Consider the following 26,209-nt stretch of genomic DNA (forward strand, 5'->3'; position numbering starts at 1 on the left):
CTGATGATTTATTACCTTTTTGTTTGTATATGAAATAGAGTGCATGTCATTTCTTGTGCTGCTCATTCAGACCCATGGAATATCGAATGTAGTACAATCAGAATAGCATCTTAGTTATTTTAGCGAGTGCAATTTTAAGGTCATCTTCCCTTTACTAAGCAAGGATGGCTGTAACTTTACTGTTTAAAGATCTGGGTTAACCCAAGCCTTTAAATTTGTAGCTTGAAACAGATCTTCCTGAAGGAGATTCATGAATAAGAAACCCACTGTGTATTCTAAACCCTAGGTTGCATCTGGAGGCTGTCCCCAAGAAAATAAAATGTAAGCCCATTTGGAAGAAAATCGGTGAAATGATAACTAAGTTGCTCAGTGGGATTAAAACACAGCCTTAACTCTAGTCTGGTGTAAAGTGCTGGGAGGTGTTGCCACAGAAGGCTAAGAAATAATTGTGGTGACTCTCGTTTGTTTTATAGGAGACCATGATGGATAATGCTTTGCGTACCATCTCATACATCGCCGACATCGGGAACATTGTGGTTCTGATGGCAAGACGGCGCATGCCACGCACCGCCTCACAGGACTGCATTGAGACGACCCCTGGAGCCCCCGAGGCCAAGAAACAGTACAAAATGATATGCCACGTATTTGAGTCCGAGGATGTAAGTTTGAATCGTTTTGTTTCCTTTTTCTTATCTATATGCACACCAGTCCAAAGTTTGGACCAAAAATAAATTGTGCAGAAAATATGACTTTCTTTTATAGAACTAAATTGAAACTTTTTTTAGTTTTTATTTATTTGATCAATTATTTATTTGTTTTTCATATATAAATTGGAAAATATGTTGAAGGAAAAACAGAGTACATGTGATCAGCATACATGGGAACAATTTTAATAACTTGAGTGTTAATCTAATATGTAAAACTGTCCCAAAAATTGTTTTGTATATATATATATACACTACTGCTTAAAAGTTTGCTTTCAGTACAATATATATTTTTAAAGATATCTTTTATGCTCACCAAGGCTGCATTCATTTGATCAAAATACAGCAAAAACAGTACTATTGTGAAATATTATTACAATTTATAATAACTGTTTTGTAATTTAATTATGTCATTTATTCATATGATGGTAAAGCTGAATTCTCAGCAGACATTACTTACAGTGTCACATGATCCTTCAGAAATTATTCTAACATGCAAATTTGGTGCTCAAGCAGGCTAACATTTCTTATAATTAATGTTGAAAACAGTCATGCTGCTTAATATTTTTGTGAATACTAAAATACATTTCCTTCAGGATTCTGTGATGAATAGAAAGTTTACTTGAACAGCATTTATTGAAATATAAATCATTTGTAATATTACAAATGTCTCTGCTGTCCTGATTAATTTGCTGCATTCTTGCTGAATTAAAGTATTAATTTCTTTAAAAATGGCTGACCTCAAACTTCTGAACAGTAGTGTATACATAGCATGTGAGCTATTATTCAGCTGAAGCTCAGGTTCAGATTCACCTGAGGTTCAAAGAATAACCTCAAAAGTAACCCTGGCTTCAGCTTTACATAATTCTGTTCTAATGGACCTACTTTTCTCTCCTCTACAACACTCTCCTCTGCATTGCAGTTGTTCCTCACTCATGCTGTCTAATTACACTCTTTGATGTTTTAGTCAATGAGTGTGTGTGCATGTATGTGTGTGCGCGCCCACAAATGAGTCATTTATATAGCCTTTATTATCTGTTTTTCATATCACATCTCAGTTATCTACTTAGCAGTGTCACACAATTTATCATGTCATATAAGATGTTAGCATCCTAAATTTTGATAACTTTGCTTTGTTCCTCCTTTGGGGCCCATATAAATCAGTCAGTTCTCTGGCAGTCTGATCACTGCCAGTCTGATTTTTCTTTGTGACTGATATAGATGCTCAACTCTGAAGCAGCCATGTTTCCTGTGAAAATCAAAGCCAGCACACATGTTGGGATGTTTCATTATTAATGGCATGACCCCTACCTGTGCGCACGTCGCCTGTGGGGTACTGTCAAATCCGAAAACAGCCACAGTCATTAGCAAAGGGAGTGAACCTTTTTTCTACTGCGCCTCTTTAGCATTCTAGTGCAGACAGACTGGTATAATAACCTTAATCCAGCAACTTTTCTGCTTCCATGGAAGATTATTCACTAAGATTTGAATAAGGTTGCAGTGCTTGAAATAGGCCAGTGTATTCACATTTCTCAGTGAGCACTATACTGTAGCACCAGCGTCTCACAGTGTCTTCAAAGAGGACAGCTGGCGGTTACGGAAACCGTTCCAAAACCTAAATCTGTTCTAGAGTGAGAAATCAATGGACAATAATACACTATGAGTGAGAAGATTCACAGAATATCAAATCAATGAAGTGAAAAAATGACACAGTGTTCATCTGCTGCATTGATTTGTGGTATATAAATGTTTTTCAGGTATTGCCAAAAGCATATAAGCTTTTATTTACAACTAATGTGCTTCTAGGCCAGATGAGAGCTGGTTCTCTGATTGAGCCTGGTTTCTCCTGAGGTTTTTTTCAACTGATGGAGTTTTGGTTCCTTGTCATTGTTGCCTTGCTCAGCTGGGGCTCAAAATAATATTGATTTGACTACAATGACACTATAAAACTTAGACCGATATGAGCTGGATAATAACACTGCTGTCTTCTTTAGAGCTGCTTTATAGCAGCATTGGATTGGTTTCTTAACTGATTAACTTTGCAACATCAAAACTGACTTGAACTGAATAATAACACTATTGTCTTCTTTAAAGTTGCTTTAATAGCTGTATTGAGTTTGTTGAATTTCACCATTGACACTGTTAATGAAATTCAGCATCAGTGCTGAACTAAACTGGGCTGAATAATCGCAATTTTGAATTCTTTAGAGCTGCTTTATCAAATTGGTTTCAGATTAACAGATGCAACTTAACACTGTTATTTTAATAAACTTAATCAACATTGAACTGACTTGAGCTAATGACACTTTTGTCTTAAGAGCTGCCTTATGGATCAAAATGAACTGGTTTCGTAACTGATGAATTTTGCAGCATTGACACTGCTATTTTCTGTATTACTTTGAAGCTGTTTTAAAAAAATCTATATTGCATAAAGATAAATGTGACTTGACTTGCTTATGTCTTTAAAAGGCTCATAATTAAAGATATCTGTACTGATTTAGTTCTGATTATCTATAGCATGTAACCAATTTATAATTAATGGCAAATGTATACAAAAAAAATGATTTTTGTGGTTGTTTCACCTGGTTTTCTTCTCCAACATATGCAGGCCCAGCTCATAGCACAGTCCATTGGTCAGGCATTCAGCGTGGCCTACCAGGAATTCCTCAGAGCCAATGGAATCAACCCAGAGGACCTGAGCCAGAAAGAGTACAGCGACATCATCAACACACAGGAGATGTACAATGATGACCTCATCCACTTCTCAAACTCTGACAACTGCAAAGAGGTCAGCAGCCAGACTCTTTCGAATCTATTGAGTGTTGTCTTTGTGTTAGAACACAGCTGACCCAGCACACTGATGTGTTTCTGGTCAATACAAGGGGGATTACTAGAAACCAGTGGGACGGTTATGACGGACAGCAGTACTTTCGTTTGTTGAAAAAAAAAAAAACACACACATACCATAAAAACCACTGGTAATTTTTGAGCTAGTTTCTAAAGCATCCGTTGATCTCAGGTACCCAAACATTTTTATTGTATCCATTTTTTCACTTTCCAAACCTGTATAAATGGTGAACCCAAAAGAAGAATTTTGAAGATTGCTGGTAATCAGTTGGTGGTTGCCACTGAGTTCCATCATAGGAAAAAAAATACTACATAAGAACATAAGAATATAAGAACATAAGAAAGCAACTCATACAGGTTTGGAACAACATGAGGGTTGAGTATATGATGACAGAATTTTCATTTTTGGGTGAACTAACCCTTTAACATAGTGTTGTGTTTATAGTCAGTGGTGGCTGGTGCTTTTCAGAAGTGCGAAAGCACAGATGTCACTTGATAGAAATTGTGTACTCAGATCATTTTAGGTGTCTTGTCTGTGATGTTGAAATGGAACAGAATGCTCCAGTATGCAAAATAGTCAATTAAATGCTCCAAAAAAGATTTCAAATCTCTCTCTGAGCTCAAATGCTGTCAGTCACGTAAATCACAGTTTCAGTTAATGAGAGTTTGTTGCAAAGACTCGCCCATTTAAGAGCTCAGCCAATTGTCATATTAAGAAGAAATGTTTCTTGAGCACCAAATCAGCATATTAAAATGATTTCTGAAAAATTTGCCATCACAGAAATACATTACATTTTTTAATGCATATAAAAAAAAAAAGAAAACTGTTATAAGTTTTACAAAATTTCTGTTTTCGCTGTATTTTTGATTCAACAAATGGAGTGGTAAGCATAAGTGACTAAAAATTTATATATATATATATATATATTAAAAAAACTTTTACATGGAAGTGTCTAGGTTATTTGAACAATAATCAATGTCACTGCCATATTTTAATCGGTGGACCAGTGCACCAAATAACTGAATTTTTTATTTCCACGGTTGCTCTCTATAACACATAAAGGTGAAGATTGTGCTATTTTGAGCCCCCATGCTGTCAGTCTCATTTCAAATTGTTTCCTTGATTGCTTTGTTCTTTTATGGCCTTTTATTGGCAATCAACCCCAATCCCTTGCCTATACCTCTGTCTGACTCTCTCCTCCATCAGTTGCAACTGGAGAAGCAGAAGGGGGAGATTCTGGGCATAGTTATTGTGGAGTCTGGCTGGGGCTCCATTCTGCCCACCGTCATCCTGGCAAACATGATGAATGGAGGCCCTGCCGCCCGTTCTGGAAAGCTCAGCATCGGTGACCAGATCATGTCAATCAACAACACCAGCCTGGTGGGGCTTCCTCTCGCCACCTGTCAGGGAATCATCAAGGTGTGCATAGGGTTGGGCTGTCACAGTGCGCAGTGGGCCGAATCTTGGCTCAGCCATGAGTCCATCTGTGTTATTCTGAGTAGCTGGTTATTAAGGGTCTGTGGTTCAGGGCTGCTGAACCACCACAGGGCAATCAATAAATTGGTCACAAAGGCAATGCAATCTTCATCTCCTATTGTTATGATCCCAGTGTAATAATACAGTGCAGATGAGATCGCACTGAGTAATATAATCACATGTATGTTTTGTATATCTCCATCAGGGTCTGAAGAATCAGGTGCAGGTGAAGCTAAACATCGTGAGCTGCCCTCCTGTTACCACAGTTCTCATTAAGAGACCAGACCTCAAATACCAGCTGGGTTTCAGTGTGCAGAATGGCATTGTGAGTATGGAGAAACAGGAAGTCTGAAATGAAGTATTGACATCTCATTGTTACTAACTTTTTTTTGTGCTCCTCAGATCTGTAGTCTTATGCGAGGAGGGATCGCAGAGAGAGGAGGTGTGCGGGTCGGTCATCGTATTATTGAGATAAATGGCCAAAGTGTTGTGGCCACAGCGCATGAGAAAATCGTCCAGGCTCTCTCCAATTCTGTCGGCGAGGTAAGCCCTATATAATACAGTATATTCTACCATTTGAGAGTCTGATGCTTTTTTTATGTTTCCATCAAGGATGCATTATCTGAAAAAAAATACAGTACAAATAGTAATGTTATAAATTATTATAATTGATATATCTGTTTTCTATTTTAATATAATGCAGTAAATGTGGCAAAACAAAAAAAACAAACAAAATTACATATATATATATATATTAGGGGTGTAACGGTTCACAAAATTCACGGTTCGGTTCGATACGATACACTGATGGTTCGGTTCGGTTCGGTTCGGTTCGATACGTTTTAGATACAGCAAAATGTAAAAACATCTCAACTTTTCAGAATGCCGCAAGCGCACCGCGGGTCATGTGACAAGAACTAACCAATCAGCTTCATCCTTTCCCGTAACAACGTTGAGAGCTCAGCCAAGATGAAGGATCAGCTGATCATAGTTGTATATGGATTGCAATTTTGAAATAAATTTAGTAGCAGAGCTACTGCAAGCGATTTTTAGAGCTGCAAATCCATTTATCCTTCGCTGAAATTTCCGCGTCTCATGGAGAGAGCACGTCATTGTTGCTTAGCAAAGACAGACGCCTCATGAGCGCTTCTGCCCGAGCGCTTTGGAAAGGAGGAGAAAGACGCGCTTAGCGTTTTCCATGCGTTTTTAGGCACGATATGTGAACGGCCCCTAAGGCGCTCGCTCACTCAGCACGCGCTGAAGGCTCGTTGCAAAATGTCGAATGCCTTTAACAGACCAGAAATATAAGATCCTAAAATAACCAACAGGTCTGGTGTTTGGGTTGGATTCCCTGTAAGCTATAGTGTCTAAATGCTGCAGGGATAGTTTGCTGCGTGCATGTTTCTCCTTTTTTTCGTCTTTTCCCAGATAGTACTGACGCATATATCCCAGATATTCCCGCTGGTGTTTTTTTTTTTTTTTTTTTTTTTATTCCCGCTGGTGTACCCTGTCATGTTGCAGATGCGACATACCGTTGTTTTTTTATCCACCACTCTCTTGCCATCACCATTATAGCTTAAAGGGAATCCAAAGTGCACCCAAACACCAGACCTGTTGGTTATTGGAGGATCTTCTCATTTCTAGTCTGTTAAACGCATTGGCTATTTTGCAACGAGCCTTCAGCGCGTACTGAGTGAGCGAGCGCCTGCTGAGTAGCCTAACATAAACATATAAGATGGTGTTTTTTTCTTCTTCGGGAGTGTCAGGGGCGTTGCCTGTTACGTTGTTTGGGTTATTGGGCTACCTTGTTGAACGCATATCATTATATTTCTCTCTCTCTCTTTTATTTTTTTTTTCAAATATAATTAATTACTCCAACGAACCGTTCGGTATACATAATGCGTACCGCGTACCGAACCGAAAGCGTCGTACCGAACGGTTCAATACGAATACGCGTATCGTTACACCCCTAATATATATATATATATATATATATATATATATATAACAAAGCTGAATTTTTAGTAGCCATTACTCCAGTTTTGAGCATAACATGAGCCTTCAGGAATCATTTTAATGTGCTGATTTGGTGTTTATAAAGCATATCTTATTATTATCAATGTTGAAAACAGTTGTGCTACTTAATACTTTTGTTGAAACCATTATTTGGGATTCTTTGAGGAGTAGAAAATTCAACATTAGATGAACTGGAGATCCCCCAATTCGCCGGTATCGAGGTGATGTCTCCGTTCCCTCCTTCAGGGAACGAGGGTTACATACGTAACCGAGACGTTTAGTGGAATAATACATACCGGTAGTATATTAATGCTATTTATGCTTTTTAGTAAAAAAAGATCTTTCTTTGTTCTGGAACAGATCCACATGAAGACTATGCCAGCTGCCATGTTTAGACTCTTGACTGGTCAGGAGACTCCTATGTATATATGATCTGAGAAGGACTTCTGCTGAGATACACAACTCTGGGCACTGGGAAATGTCTGAATGCAGCAGTCACCTTTCTCCTTTTATCTTCACCAAAAATAACTCCCATCACTCTTGCTGTCTGCTAACGTTACTTAAGAGATATGGTGTGTCATTACTGCATAGTGTGGATTCTTTTTGATTTGCCACGTCTGCCCTTGGGTGTGTGCATAGTCAGATGAAAATGAGTCGATGCATCTCAAGTCCTTTCTGCGTAACGAAAGGGGGGCTTTGTACATTTGATTTGGATGCTACTCTGTTTACATTTATTTACAATTACATACATGTGGACTTGGTGGAGAGATGCAAGTTTGTTTTGTAAATATGTAATCGTTATATCAATATCAGAAAGGAATGGAAAAGCCAGAGTGAGAAGTCCAGACAGGAGAAGCCCAAAACATCAAGCGACCATTCCAGAATTTTTGTTTCGGTTGTTACTTTTTTTTATAAATGTAATATATTGGATATTATACTTGATCCAGTTGTCATTGAATTTGACATTTTTTCAAATCAAATGCACACCGAATCCGTACACGTCCCTTACATATAAATAACTGAACTTACTGCAGTAAATGTGGCAAATAATTATGTGGCATGACACTTTTAAAAAATAAATATGCTCAATAAGTACATACATAATACATACTCCAGACTCATCGTACTTTGAAAGACTGACTAGTATCAGCAGGGACTTTATCAACAAAGGAGAATCGTTTCACATCGCCAGCCTTCATTAATGGATAAATGTCATCTAGTGGGCATTAAAGACTGAGCAAATTTTGAGAGTAGTTTCTTTTTTTTTTTACATACAAGCAAGTGAATCTTTTGTAAAATGCCATATGTAAACAATTTCTGGACTTCTCCCATGCTGTAATAATCAAAACATTCTCTTGCCATGCTGTAAATGAAATTTGTTTCAAACACAAAAGTTTATTTTTTACGTGTGCTTTTTTGTGTATGCCCAGCTGCAACTCATTTGAGTCGGTGGTGAATGTAATAGTGTTGTTAATAGTGTGTCCACTTCCTTAAGCAGTATTAGAATGTCTGTACATAAACGTTTACCTTGTTTAGTACTGTGTCCATGTAGGAATCACTGTCATTCCCATTGTATCTTTGTGAGGCTTTGGCCTTAGGAAAATAAGACACTGTGACCAAAAGCCTTACCACCGCGTAAGAAAGCTTTTGAAAATTGTAATAAAAAAAAGAGACATGAAACAGCCAATAATACATGAACATGTATACCTGTCTGCATGCATCTTAAAATGACACTATGGCAAAATAACAATAAAGTGTAATATAAGCCCTTCATATTGTTTTACCTTTGATTCCCTGGCGATTTATTCTGGGAACTAAAGAATTGCATGAAGCCTGAGTGGGTCATACAACCTGGAAGCTTGAGTCAAAATCTATGCCAACTGCTTCTAACAGTGGCCAGCTTCCAGAACTTTAAAATAGCTCCCTCATCGCATATTATGGACCTAACGAGCACAGATTTGATCTCACAGTTGGATATAAGTTCAGCCAGCTCACATTTCTCGGACACTGACATAGTCATGGTAAGAATAAGAAAAAAAACACCCAATAAAGAAATTGCTTTATCTGATCTTAGGAGAGATTAGAGGGACATTGCCAAGCTTTATAGCAAGATAGAGGCTATTCATCACGAGTGTGTGTGAGAGCAACAATCATTCTCCAATTTTGAAGATCACTGCTCCCCCTAGAGGTTATTAAAATACACTACAGTCTTTTTCATAAACACTGAAGAATCAAATAAGGATACAAAAACATGATAAGCATAATTAAACCTAGTCAAAGAGCTATATACTGTGCTTTAAGGTTACTTCAAGTATGAGATATCATTTGTAAAGATTAGCTGTTTATAAACAAGATTGACATTAGTAAACTCTAAAACTAAAAGCTATTATAAGAGGATAATATTTAAAAAATCAAAACTGGAAGCAGGAAGTCTGCCCCCATCTCTTTAGCCTTGGCAAGCCGATCAGAGTATAGATCTAAAATAAATAAACACATACATAAAGTTCAGTTTATACATATATTAATTCCCTTTCACATAACACTGGATGCATGACTTATTATTACTTGTGAAGCACCCGTGGATTTAGCCACCAATAAAGACACCAGCCCAATTGGTGATAAAAACAAACACATATACGGTCTATTTTTTGCTATATACAGCAGTCACACATCCCAAAAGACATGTTACGGAGATGACATTCTGCAAATAAAGCATACTATCAGTGATTTTAAATTAGCAAGCACCAACTGTTTTACCATCCTGACAACCAATCAGTGTAATGATCTCTGACTTCATGTCCTTTGCAGCCATGAAGTCAGAGATCATAATACTGATTGGCTAGTTAATGTGTAACAGTTGCACAAACATGTGTAATCATTATAGACGACTGACCTGCACCACAAACAAACACTGAGCTTCCAAGAGTGACTCCTGCAGGCATGAATGCCCACTGACAAGAGTAAGATCAGGGCTCCCTCCTAATAGGTCAAGTTATCATGAAGTCTGCACACACACAGTCACATATATGTTTAAAAGGCACAAAATTATATTTTTCATCCAGTAATAGTGATCTGACCGGTAGCAGCAGTTTGCATTGTGTTTGTGCAGAGGTTTCCATCGTCTGGAGGAGTGGCACAGAAGAAAACGCTGGGAGACAGATTGTAGTGTCCAGATTTAAAGAACTCATCTATTTCTCGTGTAACTCCAGGCTCAACGGCAACCCTTGTCTCCTGTTGAATACAAACATTAAACCAGAAACATGTACATGTATTCAAAAGTACGGTTGTTCTTAGCGTAATTAATTATACTGCAGAGAGAACTAACCTTCTTTGAGGTGCCCCAGAACCATGGGCTGCTTCACCACAAAGTCCCCAATGCGGCCGTTCTGCCAATAGTGCACGTCTGATCCACAGATGCCCACAGAGTGCATCTGAAGTAACACCTCTTCAATAAAGATCCAGCACATTAATGAATTAGCATTAATGTATACATGCTTATCACGCTCTAGTGGAAAATGTATAGTGACTATACCATTTGGTCCCGATTCCGGAATGGAACGCTATTCCTATTAAAATTAAAGGAAATCTGCAATTATAACCTGCAATCAGAGTTAAAATCTTCAGGTAAAATTCATAAAAAATTACACAGTCTGAGCTTTCCTTTAAAGTGCACGACCACAGATAGTCTTTGTCCACTTTATTCACACACTCACACAACGGTTCTGTAGCGTATCACGAGTGCGCTCACTCACGCGCACTGACGACGGTGTTGTGCTATCCATATCAAGTCAATCAAAACTGCGCGCTGGACAAGACGCAGTTTGTATAAAATTATGAAAAATGCTGTGCATTTCAGCAGTGCCCTTAATCTAATGATAATAAAAAATTAAGTAAAATAAAACAAACCTCAATAATGCGTAAATAAAAGTTATTCACTGATTTAGATGACCAGTTTTGCACGTACCATTTAAATTATTTTATGCAAAAGGATATAGTGTACTACTTGCACAATTGCCTCCGAGTTCAACTTATTATGGTTCAATTTACATAGATAACAAATAACAAAAAACAGAGAAAAAAACCCATAATGAAATACTTAAACTTAAAGTAACTATTCAGACAAACTCAAGTATCATTGCATCATAAATGTTTGATAAAGCTTCTTTGTTTGTCAACAAGCTTAAGGTAAGTAAATTGTAAAAATGACCATGTTCATTATATAAAAAAACTGCAATCTGACAATGTTGCATAAAATTCCATTTTAATACTCTTCATGATTATATAATAACAAAAGTTTGGTTTAATAACACTTTTCTAATGTAAAATGCTACATATTCATTAAATTATAATGCATCTGGAATTATAAATAATTGGATCCACTGTGAACAAGTATCATCTTAATTCCTATGACTTTTGTACCGGAGGTTACTCGCTAAATTAACTGGATCAAATAAATTTATTCAAGTCACTGTAGCTAGGCAATAATCAGGAGTGGATCTAAGAGTTGATCTCATGGGTTTTGATCCTTCTTGTCACATTTTATCATGACTTTAACCCCTAGTCCCTGGCGGGTGGTTTCAAAGGCTTCCACAGCCTGCTCCAGTGAGAAACGGTGAGTGACCAGGGGCTTGACATTCACCTTCTTAGATGCCAACATAGAAATGGCCACCGGCCAGCTGGAAAAAAAACAAAAATGCAAGAACATGAATAAAGGTGTGCAAAGGAGTAAAATCATATTTTGAAATACACATAATCACAATAAATCTTTTTTTTTTTTTATCTACCTTGTACTCAAACTCCTGAAACAACCATTTGTAAATCCCAAGCCCAAATGATCCTACTTACGTGTTACAGTAGCGGAATACACCTCTGATGTCAACTTCTCTGACAGCTGCATTGAGAAGAGGTATGGTGGTCATCTCAGCACCAAGCCCGACTAGCACCACCACTCCTCCAGAACGGGTGGCCTAGACACAAGCACCATCATCAGCACAAAATAAGGCTAGTAGTATGACTTAATATTTGTCTAAAACATACATAGATGGCTGTTTGAATGCTGCTCTGCACTCCAGTGCATTCTATGCTGATCTGAGGCATGGAACCAAGCATTCCCTCCACTTTTTTGGCCATCTCCTTTGGTTCATCCTCTTTCTTCACAGGAAGCACGAAGTCTGCCCCCAACTCTTTAGCCTTGGTGAGCCGATCAGAAGACAAATCTACAAATACAGATAAAAAAGATAGACTTTATAAGTGCAATTTATACATATATAGTTTTCTTTTATACCTATATACATTACCGCTTATTATTACTTGTGAAGCACCCATGGCTTTGGCCGCCAACAAAGACACCAGCCCAATTGGTCCTATGTTGATAAAAACAAACACATATACAGTTTACTTTTTGCTACAACCACTCACACTTCCAAAAAACCATGTTATGCAGATGTGATATTAGCTGACTGAGCAACAACTGTTTTGCAGTCCTGCCACGCTGTAGAAAAGTGACAGTAGCCAAGAAGTCAGAGGTCATTACACTGATTGGCTAGTTAATGTGTAACAGTAGCATAAACATCAATCATTAGAAAAGACTGACCTGCACCACAGACAAACACTGAGCTTCCAAGAGTGACTCCTGCCCTCCTGCAGGCATGAATGCCCACTGACAAGGGTTCGATCAGGGCTCCCTCCTCATAGGTCACATTATCAGGAAGCCTGCACACAAACACACAGCCACATGCATGATTATTATGCAAATAAATAAAATAAAATAAAATGAAAGAGCTATGGACTTTCTCTCATTATATAAACCATCCAGTAATAGTGATCTGACTTGTAGCAGAAGTTTGCATTGTGTTTGTAGTATCTGCAGAGGTTTCCATCGTCTGGAGGAGTGGCACAGAAGAAAATGCTGGGAGACAGATTGTAGTGTCCAGATTTAAAGAACTCATCTACTTCACGAGGAACTCCAGGCTCAACGGCAACTCTGTCTCCTGTTGAATACAAACAAATGAAACAAAAACTCACTTAACCTGAGTTTAACTAACATGATATTAAAAACTAAGCCAAATCCAGAGAGAACTAGCCTGCTTTGAGATGCGTCACCGCAGAGCCCACTTTGACCACACGACCAGAGGCTTCATGTCCCAGAACCATGGGCTGCTTCACCACAAAGTCCCCAATGCGACCGTTCTGCCAATAGTGCACGTCTGATCCACAGATGCCCACAGAGTGCATCTGAAGTAACACCTCTTCAATAGATAAGCCCGAGAAATAAAGAATAAATATGAATATTTGCAATGCATTTGGAAATATTACTAAGAAACAAATCTATACCACTTGGTCCTGGTTCCGGAATGGGACGCTGCTCCTGTTAAAATGCACAAAAATCAGCAATTATAAATCACAAGTGCAATCTGAGTTCAAGGGTTGCACGAACTTCACCCAAAATGCATAAAAAGTCATACCAATCTTAGATCTCCTTTCGAGTGCAGGACCACGGTGAGGTTGTCTTTATCCATTTTATTCACTTATACACGTACAGACCAAACTCCAGAAACCTATGCAACCCTCCTCGCCCGCTTTCGCTCATATAAGCAAACACTGACTGATGTCGCTCACGGCCAGCCCACTTCCTGTCCTCTGGGAAGTAATTCAAGACCATCAAAACTGCGCTCTGTGCAGTCTGTACAAAAACATACAGAGAACTGCGATCAAAGAAAAAAAACATCCCTAAAGAATAACCAAAAAAAAAAAAAGTATAAAAAGCGCTGGATTGTCCCCTTTAAGCGCCGGATTGTCCAAAGACTCGCGTTAATTTAAAGACTGATGAATGTCACCATTCTGCGTACAAGAGCCATTCCAGAAATGCCGGAAGTTGTATGTAACCATGGTGATGACGACAAAGCTAGCTTCTCTATTCAATACTGTCTGAATTTCTGGTATATCGTGTTTTTATTAAATTAAATAAAATGAGCGGGGATGAAATGGTGCTGGAATGTCTTAACAAACAACAGGAAAGTCTGAACATGAGTCATCGGGGTCTAGTTGTTTTGCCACCTGGTGTTTCGAGACTTGTTGCACTGAAAAAACTCTTTCTGAACAACAATCAGCTCATTTTACCACCAGACGAGGTAAGCCATATCCTCAAACGTAATGTTTTTAAAAGTAGAAAAAAAAAAATATATATAATATATAATAACATATATAATAATGTCGAACACATTGTTTACTGTAAGCAGAAATCATGTCTAAAACAGTGTTTGCATTCACTGTAAGATTCTGCATCTGGAAAAGCTTGAGGAACTGACACTGGATAGAAACCAGCTGACCATGCTTCCTAGTAACATTGGTTTACTGAAACACCTGAGTTACCTGGGTGTAAACCACAACCCATTATCTGGTCTCCCAGAAGCCATAGGTGACCTGAGACAACTGAGAGAGCTCTGGGCTGTAGGATGTGGTCTTGTCTCTATACCATCATCTATTGGTGAACTGAAGAGGTTAGAGAAACTTGGGCTCCATAATAACAAAATTACACACCTGCCGTCGCAATTTGGGGGTCTCAGCAGTTTGCAGTGGTTAAACTTGGCGGATAATAAACTTGAAGACCTCCCAGAAGATGTTAATCACTTAGGGTCACTGGTCTTCATGAACCTGGACAAGAACTGTTTTACACACATCCCTACTGCACTGACAGGTTAGAAGTTTTACTATTTAATTTTACTTTACTATTTATGGCATGAAAACAGTTTCAAGAGGACGGCTGGTGACAGCTGGCTGTAAGAAGCCGTTGTACCTTTGATCTATCACTTTGCTCTCATTAGACATATTAATGTTTATAGGGCTAATAGTTACTCTTTCACTGTCATTATTCTTCTAATGGTTATTAGGGATCATTCCCTGTTTGTTCCTGCTGGTGCTCATGTGGAATTCTTTTCTGTTCTGTTAATTTTGCTGTCACACCTATTTCCAGACATGGCAAATCTGCAGATCCTGTCTGTTAAATTTAACAGTATCAGATCACTGGAAGATTACTTAATCCCTGGTTTCAGCAGACTTTTAAAACTTGACCTCAGAGAAAATATTTTAATGGACAGACCAGCTCACTGGAAGGTAATTAACCATCAACAGAAAATAAACATAGACACAGTTTTGTTTTGAACTACGTCACTTTAATGATATTACTACTGTTATTCTCTGTAACCTGTCATATCACCTTTGCTCACGTACAGGGACTGGATTTTATTTTGCTGGGAAATGTCTGATACGCTGAGGAAGATTCATATGAGATGAGTAGGAACGGAAAATAAGCATCCATTTGGGAGAAGAAACATATAAACAAAGACAATCAACTTCTTACGTGGAGCATATTATATTACATTTCTTTGTGACAATGACGAGGTGTCACGTCATTAGATCTCGAAACGTTATGGCCATGGAGGGAGGGATGAAAATCATAAAGGTCCCCTGAATACTTCTTCATTTGGTCAATATAAACATATCCTGCAAAAGATAAAACAATAAACGGTTTCCAAATTTGAGAACATGTGAATTATGGGTCAAAGTATGTTTGGTGTTAGTTATGTTTTTTAATTAAATACCTGAGATCATGTTGTTGACGGGATATTTCCACATGTCATTACAAGAACACACCTTGTTTGGCGATGCAGCGGTCTCGTAATCATCCTGGCTAATAGATAACACGAACATGAAGATAACATGAGGTTAAACCATGCTTTTATGAAGATAAAGTGCTGTGGTAATGAAAATAATAGTTAGACCTTATTTGTATAGTAAACAGAACTACATTAAAGAATTATGCGTTTAAAAATGAAAATTCACTACAATAAATGTATGCATTCTGCCAATAACTATAAAGAATTAAAACATGATAAAAATACAAAGAATTAAATGCATACCTGTTCTTCTCTCTCACTGGATGATGTTCAGTCACATCAGACAGACTGTCTTCAGACACTTCAGTATATATATGATCTTCACACATCACCTTTAATAGATCGAGAAGCTAACAAATGCCAGAGAGGAATAACTGGACACTGTATTAACCGACGGCATGTTCATACCTGTTCATCAGTTTCCCAAATGAACCTTCCGATTAGCGCTCTCATTTCTAAAGAGAAGAATTTGAACAGTAATCAGGCATTCAATATCATTAAATGTAAAAACTACTCATTCTTTACATAGGAACATGTCACTAAAAATAATATCATGATCATGGTTTACCATTCTGGACAGAGTCGGGGGGCAGAACATAGTGGCCAATAGGCACAGATGTTACACTCTGCCGGGATTTACATGCTGACAGGAAGTTGCTGTGGAAAACCCTTGCCCTGTTTTTTACATAATCCTCACTTTCATATATCCTAAAACGTAAACAGAAATTAGGTAAACCTTTGTGGCAAAAGTTTTCAGGCATTTCAATGGGTACAGAAGATTTGGATTAAGTACATTCTATAGGCTGGTTTCTTTAGTATTCACTAGTATGACCAAATCGCCCTCAAACAAGACTGGACTGTAAACTAAACCCACCTTTCAGTGTCTTCAGAGGAGGCATCAGCACTGAAGAGGTAACCTGCCGTTTTCCAGGAAGAAAGAGCTCCTCCTTCAGAAACTATAAATATAAACTATATAAGCTATGTCACATATAAACAGATATAAAATGATATATTTCCAAATATTCATTAACAGTGTCTTTATCACTTTACTTAAGTTGTAGTAGCATTTAAGGTTATAGACAAATAGTCAACATCTCACCCCAGAAGTTGGTTACCCCTTTTCCAACACTGTCGGAGAACCATGCCGTTTTGCCTTTAAACATGCTTATGTTAAGGTCTTTGTCACTTCAGTTTGTACATAAACTATTTGAATGTCTTGATGCTAATTATCCTTCTGCAAAGGTGAGGACACACCAAACGTTGGATGTATTAGCTACTTATTTTTGAGCTATGTTCATATAACGTTACCAGTTCTCAATGTTATTCAATACATAAATCATTAAAGAATTCCGTAAACACGTGAATAGTAACGGAGAACAGTTAGGAAAATTAACACGGAAGAATTATAATGTTTTGACGCTATAACGGACAAGCGTATATGAACTACATAGATAACACATCGCCTCAGGCCTGATCGAGCAATGTCCGATTCTTAAGTGAATCGTGCTTGTGAGTCGAATCTTTTCACTGAACTGAACCTACTCAAAACCCGATCTGAACGATTCGTTCCGAATCTGAATCTGTTGAGTCAACAACTCGCGAACCGAGAAACTAGCGTACTTCATCCAAGGGAGCAGACTGTTGGAGCATTAGAAGTGAAGTGGGGATTTATATAATAAGTAAATGTCTTTATTAATGTAATCGTAAAAATAGCCGTATGCACCTGCATTTTACATTTTAGAGCAGAATCTGTCAGGGCCCACGTGATGACGTAGTTGCGTTATGACGTGAAGGAATCACCGAATCATTTTTAAACGATTATTTGAAAGGATTTGTGCAGAAGTGAGGACTTTCCATCATCATTATTTACACACGGTATGATTTGTTGTTAATTCACGAAATATTGAAGTACTACTAAAAGTACAGTTAATAGCTTATTGCAACTGCTTGTTTTCATTAAAAAATACAAATAAACAAACAAAGTAACTAACACTAACGTCTCTGTTCTTTTTCTTTTATATATACCATTGTCCTCATTTGGTCGCTTTGGATAAGATGTAAATGTAATGTAACAATTATATATATATTGTTGTTGTCGCTGTTAACATAAATTATTCATAGGAGACGTCATATTCCGATGTTATACGGAATGTTTTTTTTTTTTTTTTTTTGCTTTCGGTGTCACAAATGTCCAATAAGATATCGTTGTTTTGTCGTGATTGAAGATCGCAGGAGACTAGTTTGTACCCGGAGTAGAACTGAGTAGAATGAGGTAGTGTAATACATGCTCCTGTCCACTAGATGGTGCCAGAACAGCGTAATTTAAGAGAGAGGAGTCTGTAGTCACACCGCTGATGGAAGGAATCGCAAGAACATGTTTCTGCCCTCTAATCAACCGGAGTTGATTCAACCCAAGGGTACAAATTGATGAAGTTGCGTTTGCTATTAATCGTGTTTGGCTTTTCAGTTTGGTACTTAATTACATGTCAGATATGATTTAGGTACGCGGAGGTTCTTTGTTTATTTCCCACGTGTCTGCTATTTCGTTTTAAACTGACTGAGAGTTTATGTTGGCACACGTGCTTTTACTAAAGATAAACACATTTATTATGTTCTCTCATGTGATTGTTTAATAATATGTCATATCTTGACGGCCAGTTTTTTCATACTATCACTTATGACATGCCCAAAGTATACAGAGCCAAAGTGGCCTCTATATCTCCATTTGTATCCACAGTTTAGAGAGAAAGATGGTACCTGACCTAGTGAAGATTATTTTTTAAAAATGTGTTGATCTTGCACTATAAATCAAAAGCAGTACAAAAATGAAACTTCACCTCAAGACTGCATTAATCACCATCGCATTTATTGAAAACAAATGCATGCTCTTCTGGTTTTATGGTGATCTATTCCTGTTTTGGGAAACACAACATTGGGATTAGTGGTGCTAATCCTGCTTTTGTAGAGATTGTGGAAGTGTGTCATTTGATGCTTATATCAACATGAAGTTTGCGCACAGATCAGTAATTTATATGGAGTTGGCTACTGTTGGCACACACTAAAGCTAAATTGCTTCCTGTTTTAAGTAGACAGTACTATTGTGTAGTCTTGTGTTTTAAGTTTCCAGAAGACCATTAGAAAAAGACAACTGTACAGTAGTTGGATAATGTGATATCTAATTGTGGATTCCTGCTGAGATGAGATTCTTCTGTCGCAATGGTTACCATTGGTTCACCACAAATAAAAGAGTTTTAAATGCACATAAATGGGTTTTGGCACCCTCGTGACTGACACAGGAGAGAAGAAATCAGTCCAGTGTGACTCATATGTTTTTTTTTTCCTCATCACGTTTTTTTGGACTGATGCGACTTATACTTAGGTGCGACTTATAGTCCGAAAAATACAGTATATTTTGTAACAACACTATGTTGAAGTCTCTACTGTCACCATTGGTCAATTTAATGCATTCTTGCTGAATAGAACTTAGATTTTTTTCCTATATTAATGACCCCAAACTAGGGATGCTCATTTCGATTAATTTTCCTGACCGACAACCGCCGCTCGTTAATCGATTATTAACCGTTAACTGATAAGATTATAATATTGAATTGGCATTAAATACAAATAAAATTGACGCGTATCTGTGACCCTTTAAAAAAATACAAACATTTTTTATATATATAAAAGGGTTTATTTTAACGTGCAAACAGCAGCAGCATACAGAACCGGTTTCAGTTAAAATGTCCACGCACCTGCAGCATTTCTGACAGTGAGAAAAATAGAATAAAAAATTTACAAATAAAAAACACAATAGGCCTACACTAAATATATTTTTTAAACTTAAATAATTAAATTAAGATGACAAAAAGAAAACACTGAATCCGTTTGAATGAAGCTTTCAAAAACCGGGAATTTTTTTCGTTAGACTAAGATTTATCGTTAAATAAAAATAGCAGCCCTACCTCAACTCCTTGTCTAATTTTTATTTAAAAAAAGCAACATATCAATGTGATGTGGGGTCAGTCTGGAGCGCAGCCTTTTGACAGTTAGACCCGCGGCAGAAAACACCCTCTCCGATGGGACAGTTGTACCGGGAATACACTGGTAACGTCTCGCTAGTGCCAGCTTCGGGAAGCGCCTTTCATTTGCTTTCCACCAGTCAAGAGGATTAATATCCAGAGAAGGAGGATCATCTCTCATATAGATGTCAACCTCTGCTTCTGGATAATCAGTGCGTTATCTCCTCAGATCGCCGTGCATCGCATCTTCTCCCTGATAACATGGAGGGCAGTGTTTGTTGCCCTTCATCACTCGAAGCGCGTGGGTGTTTGCTTCGTAAATCGTACTTGTGCTACTGCTGTATTTTAATACAGCGCCGCATAATTTACAGGTAACATTGTCGCCCTTTCTGTTAAAATGATCCCACACAGTGCTTCTTTTCGCTCGCTTCATTTTGCTTCCCTTGCTCGGGTGCCGACGCGCTCCGTGAGTTAATAAATATAAGCTATATAGTAGGCTATTTTATTTTTAAACCATGCAGCAAAAAAAAAAAAAAAAAAAAAAAGAACCTTAAAAAAACGTTTTAAACCGTTTAACTGATAGTATTAATCGGTCAAAATGTTTACTTTCGGTTAACGGTTAAACGGTCAATATGAGCATCCCTACCCCAAACTTATGTGTGCAGTTTTGTATCTAAGGATCAAATTATATATAATATGAATAGTATTTAATCCTGATATAGGTTACTATACAATGATACTAAGATGCGATTTAAATCTCTCAACCTATAAAACTCTGTGTTTTCATCCATTATCCAAATAAGCATCTTAAACAAATGTAAAAGGCTTAAAATCAGTGAGCAGCTGAAGATGCGATAACATTTAAAACTGATTTGCCTCACTACAGTGACAGCAATTACAAATACTCTGCATATTCTGTAAATGTGTTCGATTAAATCTGGCAAAGGACAAACTATCCCAATTATATCTGCATTTTATGGTTCAGTGCTCCATGTTTTTTGTGATTTTCCACAATCTGTGTTATTTTAAGAGACAGGCCATCAGCATCATCGCCTTTTGCTTTTTCTTTTTTCTGCCAGAGAGAGCAGACAGAATAATTTTTCTTCCTACTTAGCATGTACTTAAATATATTTTCTATTATAATGACATAACTTTATAGTTTAATGTAGCACTTTTAAATGTAATAAGGCATAATCTAGAAAGACATTACTTCTTTGCAAGTCTATTCTTGGCTAAGAGGGGTAAACTGAAGTACACCCATCAGAGAGGACAAAGACTTCAAAGCAGAACTACCGTCTTTTCTTTTCATTGACTGACAGAACCCTGACAGCAAAATCTAAAATTAGAGCGGGGATGATTAAAAAAGAATCACATCTACTAAAACTTCATAACCCTCATACACTTGAATTTTTAGCTGTAGTGAAGCTGTGGGGCTTTGGAACAAGAAACAAACTTTTGCAAGAGGTACAAAGAACATTTTGCTGAGACTACTGTATGCATAAAACATTACAAGCATATACAACGGGACAGACAGAGAGAGTTACAGATGCACTGGTTTTAAACAGAATTCATCTTGCAGGATATGGCAGCTATGTTTTTACTCATGCTGTTTAAATGGAGGAGATGAATAGTTCAAGATTCTGGAATGAAAAATGTTGTTATGAATGTAGTGATGTCATTAATGTTTTCTTTTTCGTTGTAAGCAATGTAAGCAAGTCATCATTATTACGTGGTATTCTGCACATCATGTTACGTACAGTTGGTTCAAAAAGTAAAAGTAAAACAGAATTTATTAGAATTAATACATATGTTTTTGTTTTGGGTATCTAGCATTAAAATGGCTTTCTTGGCATCTAACAGTAGCATTGAGAAGAGAATGTAGAATAGACCGGTCAAGGTGAGGCCTAGAGTATTTGTCATCATATAATTGTCATGCAAACAATGCAATATTTTCTTGTTGTTTATTGAAAAAGAGCTGATATAATAAATCTGTATTGTTTTGTTTTGAAAATTAAATTAAAACATTGTTGGATGCATGATTACAAGGGAGATAAATAAAAATAGTGGTCTTAAAAACAAATGTAAATACATAGAATTATCTGTATTTTAAAATAATAGTTTTATAAAATTGTACAAACAGAAAAGAATACTATGAATAGCTGGAAACAACAGTTTAAAGTTAAATGTATTAATGATAAATTTACTATAAACACGCAGCTTCACAATGCATTAATTGATGGACTAGAGTTGTGTGGATTATTGTGATGTTTTTATCAGTTGTTTGGACTCTCATTCTGGCGGCACCCATTCACTGGAGATGATCCATTGGAGATTAAGTGATAAAAATGCTAAATGCTTCCACATCTGTGAACTCATCTGTATCTTAGATGTCCTCAGGGTGAGTAATTTTTTTTTGTTTTTCTGAATTATTGCTTTAAAATAGGCAGGAACATTTTAATATCCAATATTGGCTGATAAATATCAAAAAATCTAGAAAAGTACACTATGCCGTTCAACCAAAAAGCAACTTTGCTATGTGTTTTATATAGATAATAAAGGGAATATTTAAACAATCTGTAGATTTTACTTGATTAATTTCATGTTTTCTTGTAGCCATGCAGTAGTGCATTTATTCAGTTTCTTTTAATGCCTGCCAAATTGTGTATGATCATATTACATTTTACCACTGTGCATTACATTACTGTTCATAATATAGCCCACACATGCTTATTGGATCGGCGGAGTGGTCCACATGGACAGATGAAAGGCGAGAGGATGATGGGGAGTGTGGGGGATTAGTATGCGGATGTCCTGTGAGCTCTGATTGTTCTGAAGCACCAGACCCTGCTGCACTGTGACTGTTCAGTGCTGAGATCCAAGACCAAGCTTTTTTAAAGCAGCTGTGAGCAGCCTCAGATTTCACTTTGCCATGTTGCCTTCGTCACAAGGCCTGTCACATTGCTCTTTGTTTGTGGCCAGAGCTTGGTGTCAATTTGCAAATGGCACAACCACCCCCTAGTGTGGATTTTATTGTTTGTTTGGTGTGATAAAGTTGACATTATCATTCTGTTTTAGTTAGCGTGTTCAGTGGCTCTTTATATGAGTAGACTCACAGCCAATCAGCCTCTTTGTTTCAAATGTAAATGCAATGTCTTGTTCGGCTCGGCTAATGACTTCAAAGGGTTCTTTTTCATGGCAGGTGTCTCTGCATTAAGGCAATTAAAGGATTCTTGTGTGTGTGTGCCCCCTTTCCCAGCATCACGTTTGAAGTGTCATCACCTGCCTTCCCTTTCAGTGTAATTTTGCTTGAATCCAACTCTCTCAGTAGAGATAAATGAAATAAATGTTCTTTTAAAAGCCGTTATTAGAGTGTGAAGATGAGAGTTATTCTAAAACATTCTCAGATAGTTTGTATCATTTGGGGTAATTTTTTTTTTTTTTTCTCTAAGCTTCTAATGCTCAACAACAGCATTTATTTAATAAAAAGGAAAGAAAAATACAGTAAAATCGTGAAACACTCTTACAATAAAAAAAAAAAAAAATCAGCATCCAAATTAAGAATCAGACTTTATGTGAAAATACCTTTTTTTGAATTTTACTTTTATTTGCACTGCATTCATTGTTGTTGTGAGAAACCAAAATGCAAACAGGCAGCTGCTGTGTCCTATTTGCAGCAACACATCCTGTTACTTGCTACAGTAGTTATTGCACCTGAGGATCTGAGAGCCCTTGTCAGGTCTGGTGCAGATGGTGGGAGGACCTCTGGCCAGCTGGTTTGGTGAGTAAGTGGGACAGTTTGAACTTTACATCTTCAGCCATCAAGCAAATGAGGTAACTGCAATTTTGTGATCACAAAGCATTATACCCCTTTTCAAATCAGGTATGTTTGTGTGTTGAGCAAATCTAAAAGCTTCAACCTCTGGTAACAAAACATGGCTATTAGCATTTTTTTAATGTTACATTTACGATATTAGATTATTTTGCCATTGTGTAAATCCTCGTCTTTCAGGCAGCTAGTGCTCTGTCAGATTGTTTATCTCTATCTCCTTTCTCTCAGTTCGTGCTCAAGTGTAGGGTCTGTTTCATTTTGGCCGTACTAAACAGCCACAGTCTTGTCCAAACATACACCAAACACTTTTCTGCTCAATTCATGTTGTTGCTTTAATCTGGTTCTTACTGTATATGGTGCTCTGGGTTCCAGCGCTTTGATCTCACATCATCCCTTCAACAGTTTCAGACTGCCAGCTCTAACTTACTGTAGAAGTCCAAAGAGCTCTCCATTTGTCAGTATCTCTGTTTACATAGACACATGTTTGTTCCCAGTGTTTGGGTTTAGAGCATACTTAAAGACTCTTAAAAAGATCCAGGAGTACAAGAAGATGCATAATTTAGTCTTTGTTTTACCATGAGCTAAACACTTGCATAATTATTTTGCCTGCCCTAAATTCGTTGTACAAAACATTGCATAGAAAATAATCTCTCATTATGATAATCTGTCCAGGTTGATTGTTGACTGCTGCATTAGTTTAGAAACATTTTTAGGATATATTCCTGAAAAATTGACAGTAGCTTTCCCGGCCGGTGAATAACACAAACTGGACCTTTATATTTACAACACGAAGGAACATCCACATATGAGTGTAGATGCACAGGAGTTCTCGTTCTCCAGCTTGTTTAATAATTCTAGCTATTGAATTATTAGATATAAAGAAAGTAAATTTATAGTATTATAATAGAAATAGTATTATAGTATAATAGAATAGAAATATTCTATAATAGAAAGTATTATAGTATTTGCCTATTATTAGAAAACGTACTCGGTTACTAATGTAACCTCGGTTCCCTGAAATACGGGAACGAGTACTGCGTCGAAGACGCATATGGGAAAAACCCCTTTTTACTCCTGAACTGAAGCCTTATTCAATCACGCAGTGAAACTGCACAGCCATTGGATCGAAGCCCGCCAAAGCCCGCCGAAATGGGTGGGGAATCTGGCTATATATTGGCCACTTCGCCACAAGAATTCAGGTTACTTCGACTGAAGCGACGACTGAGTTGTGCAGCCTTTTTAGCATGGCAAGGAACGCAGTACTCGTTCCCGTATTTCAGGGAACCGAGGTTACGTTAGTAACCGAGTACGTTCCCTTTCAATACTTCACTCGTACTGCGTCGAAGACGCATATGGGAACCCAGTTCAATCACGGCATGCTAAGAAGGGAGGACGACCAACACAATCATACTTGATCTGTGAAACCAAGATATGACAATAGCAACTGGGAGCAGAATAAGATCAATGAGGTTACGTCTGGCCTAGCCTGATCATCCCGTGTTCGTATCGCCTCAGTACCAAAGGGACAGAGTGCATACGAGTAGAGTTTGAGCCTTGGGCAAGAATGGTCAAGAGCATGCAAATGAGGAACAAGAAGGTGACCTTCACACAGAAAGTACCCTAGCATGAAGCACCGGGAGGTCTAGATTATAAAATCTAGCAAATGTGGACGGCGAGTTCCAGCCAGCCGCCTCACAAATTTCTGCGATAGTCACACCACTAGACCATGCCCAAGACGAAGACACTGCTCTCATCGAATGGGCTCTTACTCCAATTGGGCTTTGCAGGCCCAGAGAAGACCAGAACTAGCCAGTCGTCGAGGTAATTGAGAATGCGGATTCCCTTTTGCCTGAGGGGGGAGAGAGCCGCATCCATGCACTTGTAAACGTGCGAGGCACCAGAGACAGCCCAAAGGGGAGGACCTTGTATTGGCAAGCCACGCCCTCGAAGGCAAATCTCAAGAACGGCCTGTGACGGGGGGCTATCTGGATGTGAAAGTAAGCGTCTTTCAGATCCAGCGAAAAGAACCAATCCCCTGAGGGGACGGATGGTTGGCCTTGGCTTTCCATCCAATAGCTGCTGGCGGGCAGAGATGCACGGCCACAGACTCGTCCAGCGGCGGCAGTCGTTCGTTTAAATTCTGCAGTGGGGACCGGCAGTCGCGTTCCAGTGCGAGGCGTGTCAACGGCGAGCAGTTCAGCGGAGATCAGCGAAGCAATGTGACGTCATCACTGAAGGAGAAATAATCTGAATTGCTGTGGCGAAGCGGGCAATATATAGCCAGATTCCCCGCTCATTTCGGCAGGCTTTGGCGGGCTTCGCTGCCATAGGTTCGTGAAGCACCGCTGCCAAGCCATTGGTTTGTTTTAATAACACTGCACGATCCAATGGCTGTGCAGTTACACTGCGTGATTGAATAAGGCTTCAGTTCAGGAGAAAAAAGGGGTTTTTCCCATATGCGTCTTCGACACAGTACGAGTGAAGTATTGAAAGGGAACTACGGCTAAGTTCTTAAGCAGTAAATATGCATTTATATAATTTAAACAAGTTTTGAACATCTAAAAAAATCTTTCATTAAATTCAATATTTACTCTTTTTGATGATTCTCTGATTCATCATTCTTTACAAGTCATCTTACCCAA

General features: G+C 38.0%; 4 protein-coding genes across 10 annotated transcripts in view; 2 read left to right on the forward strand and 2 right to left on the reverse strand.

Annotated features, from left to right (window-relative positions):
- The window catches only part of apba2b (amyloid beta (A4) precursor protein-binding, family A, member 2b), a 79,258-nt gene extending 70,441 nt beyond the window's left edge, over positions 1-8,817 (forward strand). For all 6 annotated transcript variants that reach the window (XM_052561522.1, XM_052561520.1, XM_052561523.1 and 3 more), the window contains 6 exons: positions 474-659; positions 3,313-3,492; positions 4,759-4,971; positions 5,234-5,353; positions 5,431-5,571; positions 7,405-8,817. In XM_052561522.1, coding sequence (XP_052417482.1) covers positions 474-659; positions 3,313-3,492; positions 4,759-4,971; positions 5,234-5,353; positions 5,431-5,571; positions 7,405-7,476 — 912 coding nt within the window. In that variant the 3' untranslated portion in view covers positions 7,477-8,817. The remainder of the gene's footprint in view (positions 1-473; positions 660-3,312; positions 3,493-4,758; positions 4,972-5,233; positions 5,354-5,430; positions 5,572-7,404) is intronic.
- Positions 8,818-11,288: 2,471 nt separating this feature from the next.
- Positions 11,289-13,672, reverse strand: sord (sorbitol dehydrogenase). Its single transcript, XM_052561526.1, has 9 exons — positions 13,509-13,672; positions 13,378-13,411; positions 13,128-13,292; positions 12,875-13,034; positions 12,638-12,756; positions 12,342-12,407; positions 12,082-12,260; positions 11,890-12,011; positions 11,289-11,720 (listed from the first exon to the last, which is right to left on the reverse strand). Exons 1-9 carry the CDS (start codon positions 13,560-13,562, stop codon positions 11,555-11,557), a joined length of 1,065 nt encoding a protein of 354 aa, XP_052417486.1. The 5' UTR covers positions 13,563-13,672; the 3' UTR covers positions 11,289-11,554.
- Positions 13,673-13,779: 107 nt separating this feature from the next.
- On the forward strand, positions 13,780-15,410 carry si:dkey-1h4.4 (leucine-rich repeat-containing protein 1). 2 transcript variants are annotated; one of them, XM_052561528.1, is made up of 4 exons: positions 13,780-14,174; positions 14,283-14,740; positions 15,017-15,156; positions 15,276-15,410. In XM_052561528.1, the coding sequence occupies exons 2-4, from the start codon at positions 14,374-14,376 to the stop codon at positions 15,306-15,308; spliced, it is 540 nt and encodes a 179-aa protein (XP_052417488.1). In that variant the 5' UTR covers positions 13,780-14,174; positions 14,283-14,373; the 3' UTR covers positions 15,309-15,410. The 2 variants fall into 2 exon arrangements, with proteins under 2 accessions (XP_052417488.1, XP_052417487.1); XM_052561527.1 differs by having other exon boundaries at positions 14,320-14,740.
- On the reverse strand, positions 15,194-17,233 carry terb2 (telomere repeat binding bouquet formation protein 2). Its single transcript, XM_052561529.1, has 7 exons — positions 16,819-17,233; positions 16,594-16,675; positions 16,288-16,427; positions 16,128-16,174; positions 15,963-16,051; positions 15,645-15,733; positions 15,194-15,546 (listed from the first exon to the last, which is right to left on the reverse strand). Exons 1-7 carry the CDS (start codon positions 16,880-16,882, stop codon positions 15,419-15,421), a joined length of 639 nt encoding a protein of 212 aa, XP_052417489.1. The 5' UTR covers positions 16,883-17,233; the 3' UTR covers positions 15,194-15,418.
- Between the last annotated feature and the right edge of the window lie 8,976 nt (positions 17,234-26,209).

The sequence above is a fragment of the Carassius gibelio genome, chromosome B7 (genome assembly GCF_023724105.1).
Source record: "Carassius gibelio isolate Cgi1373 ecotype wild population from Czech Republic chromosome B7, carGib1.2-hapl.c, whole genome shotgun sequence".
Classification (NCBI taxonomy): Eukaryota; Metazoa; Chordata; class Actinopteri; order Cypriniformes; family Cyprinidae; genus Carassius; species Carassius gibelio.

Coding starts and splice junctions, on each gene's coding strand:
- sord (XM_052561526.1), bottom strand. CDS start 13,562: ATGGATAAAGACAACCTCACCGTGGTCCTGCACTCGAAAGGAGATCTA. Junction 13,293..13,377: donor TCCGGAACCAGGACCAAGTG/GTATAGATTTGT, acceptor TATCTATTGAAG/AGGTGTTACTTCAGATGCAC. Junction 12,261..12,341: donor TTCACAAGTAATAATAAGCG/GTAATGTATATA, acceptor CTGTATTTGTAG/ATTTGTCTTCTGATCGGCTC.
- si:dkey-1h4.4 (XM_052561527.1), top strand. CDS start 14,013: ATGAGCGGGGATGAAATGGTGCTGGAATGTCTTAACAAACAACAGGAA. Junction 14,175..14,319: donor TCATTTTACCACCAGACGAG/GTAAGCCATATC, acceptor ATTCACTGTAAG/ATTCTGCATCTGGAAAAGCT. Junction 15,157..15,275: donor ACAGACCAGCTCACTGGAAG/GTAATTAACCAT, acceptor GCTCACGTACAG/GGACTGGATTTTATTTTGCT.
- terb2 (XM_052561529.1), bottom strand. CDS start 16,882: ATGTTTAAAGGCAAAACGGCATGGTTCTCCGACAGTGTTGGAAAAGGG. Junction 16,428..16,593: donor TCCTCTGAAGACACTGAAAG/GTGGGTTTAGTT, acceptor TTTACGTTTTAG/GATATATGAAAGTGAGGATT. Junction 16,175..16,287: donor CCCCGACTCTGTCCAGAATG/GTAAACCATGAT, acceptor TCTTCTCTTTAG/AAATGAGAGCGCTAATCGGA.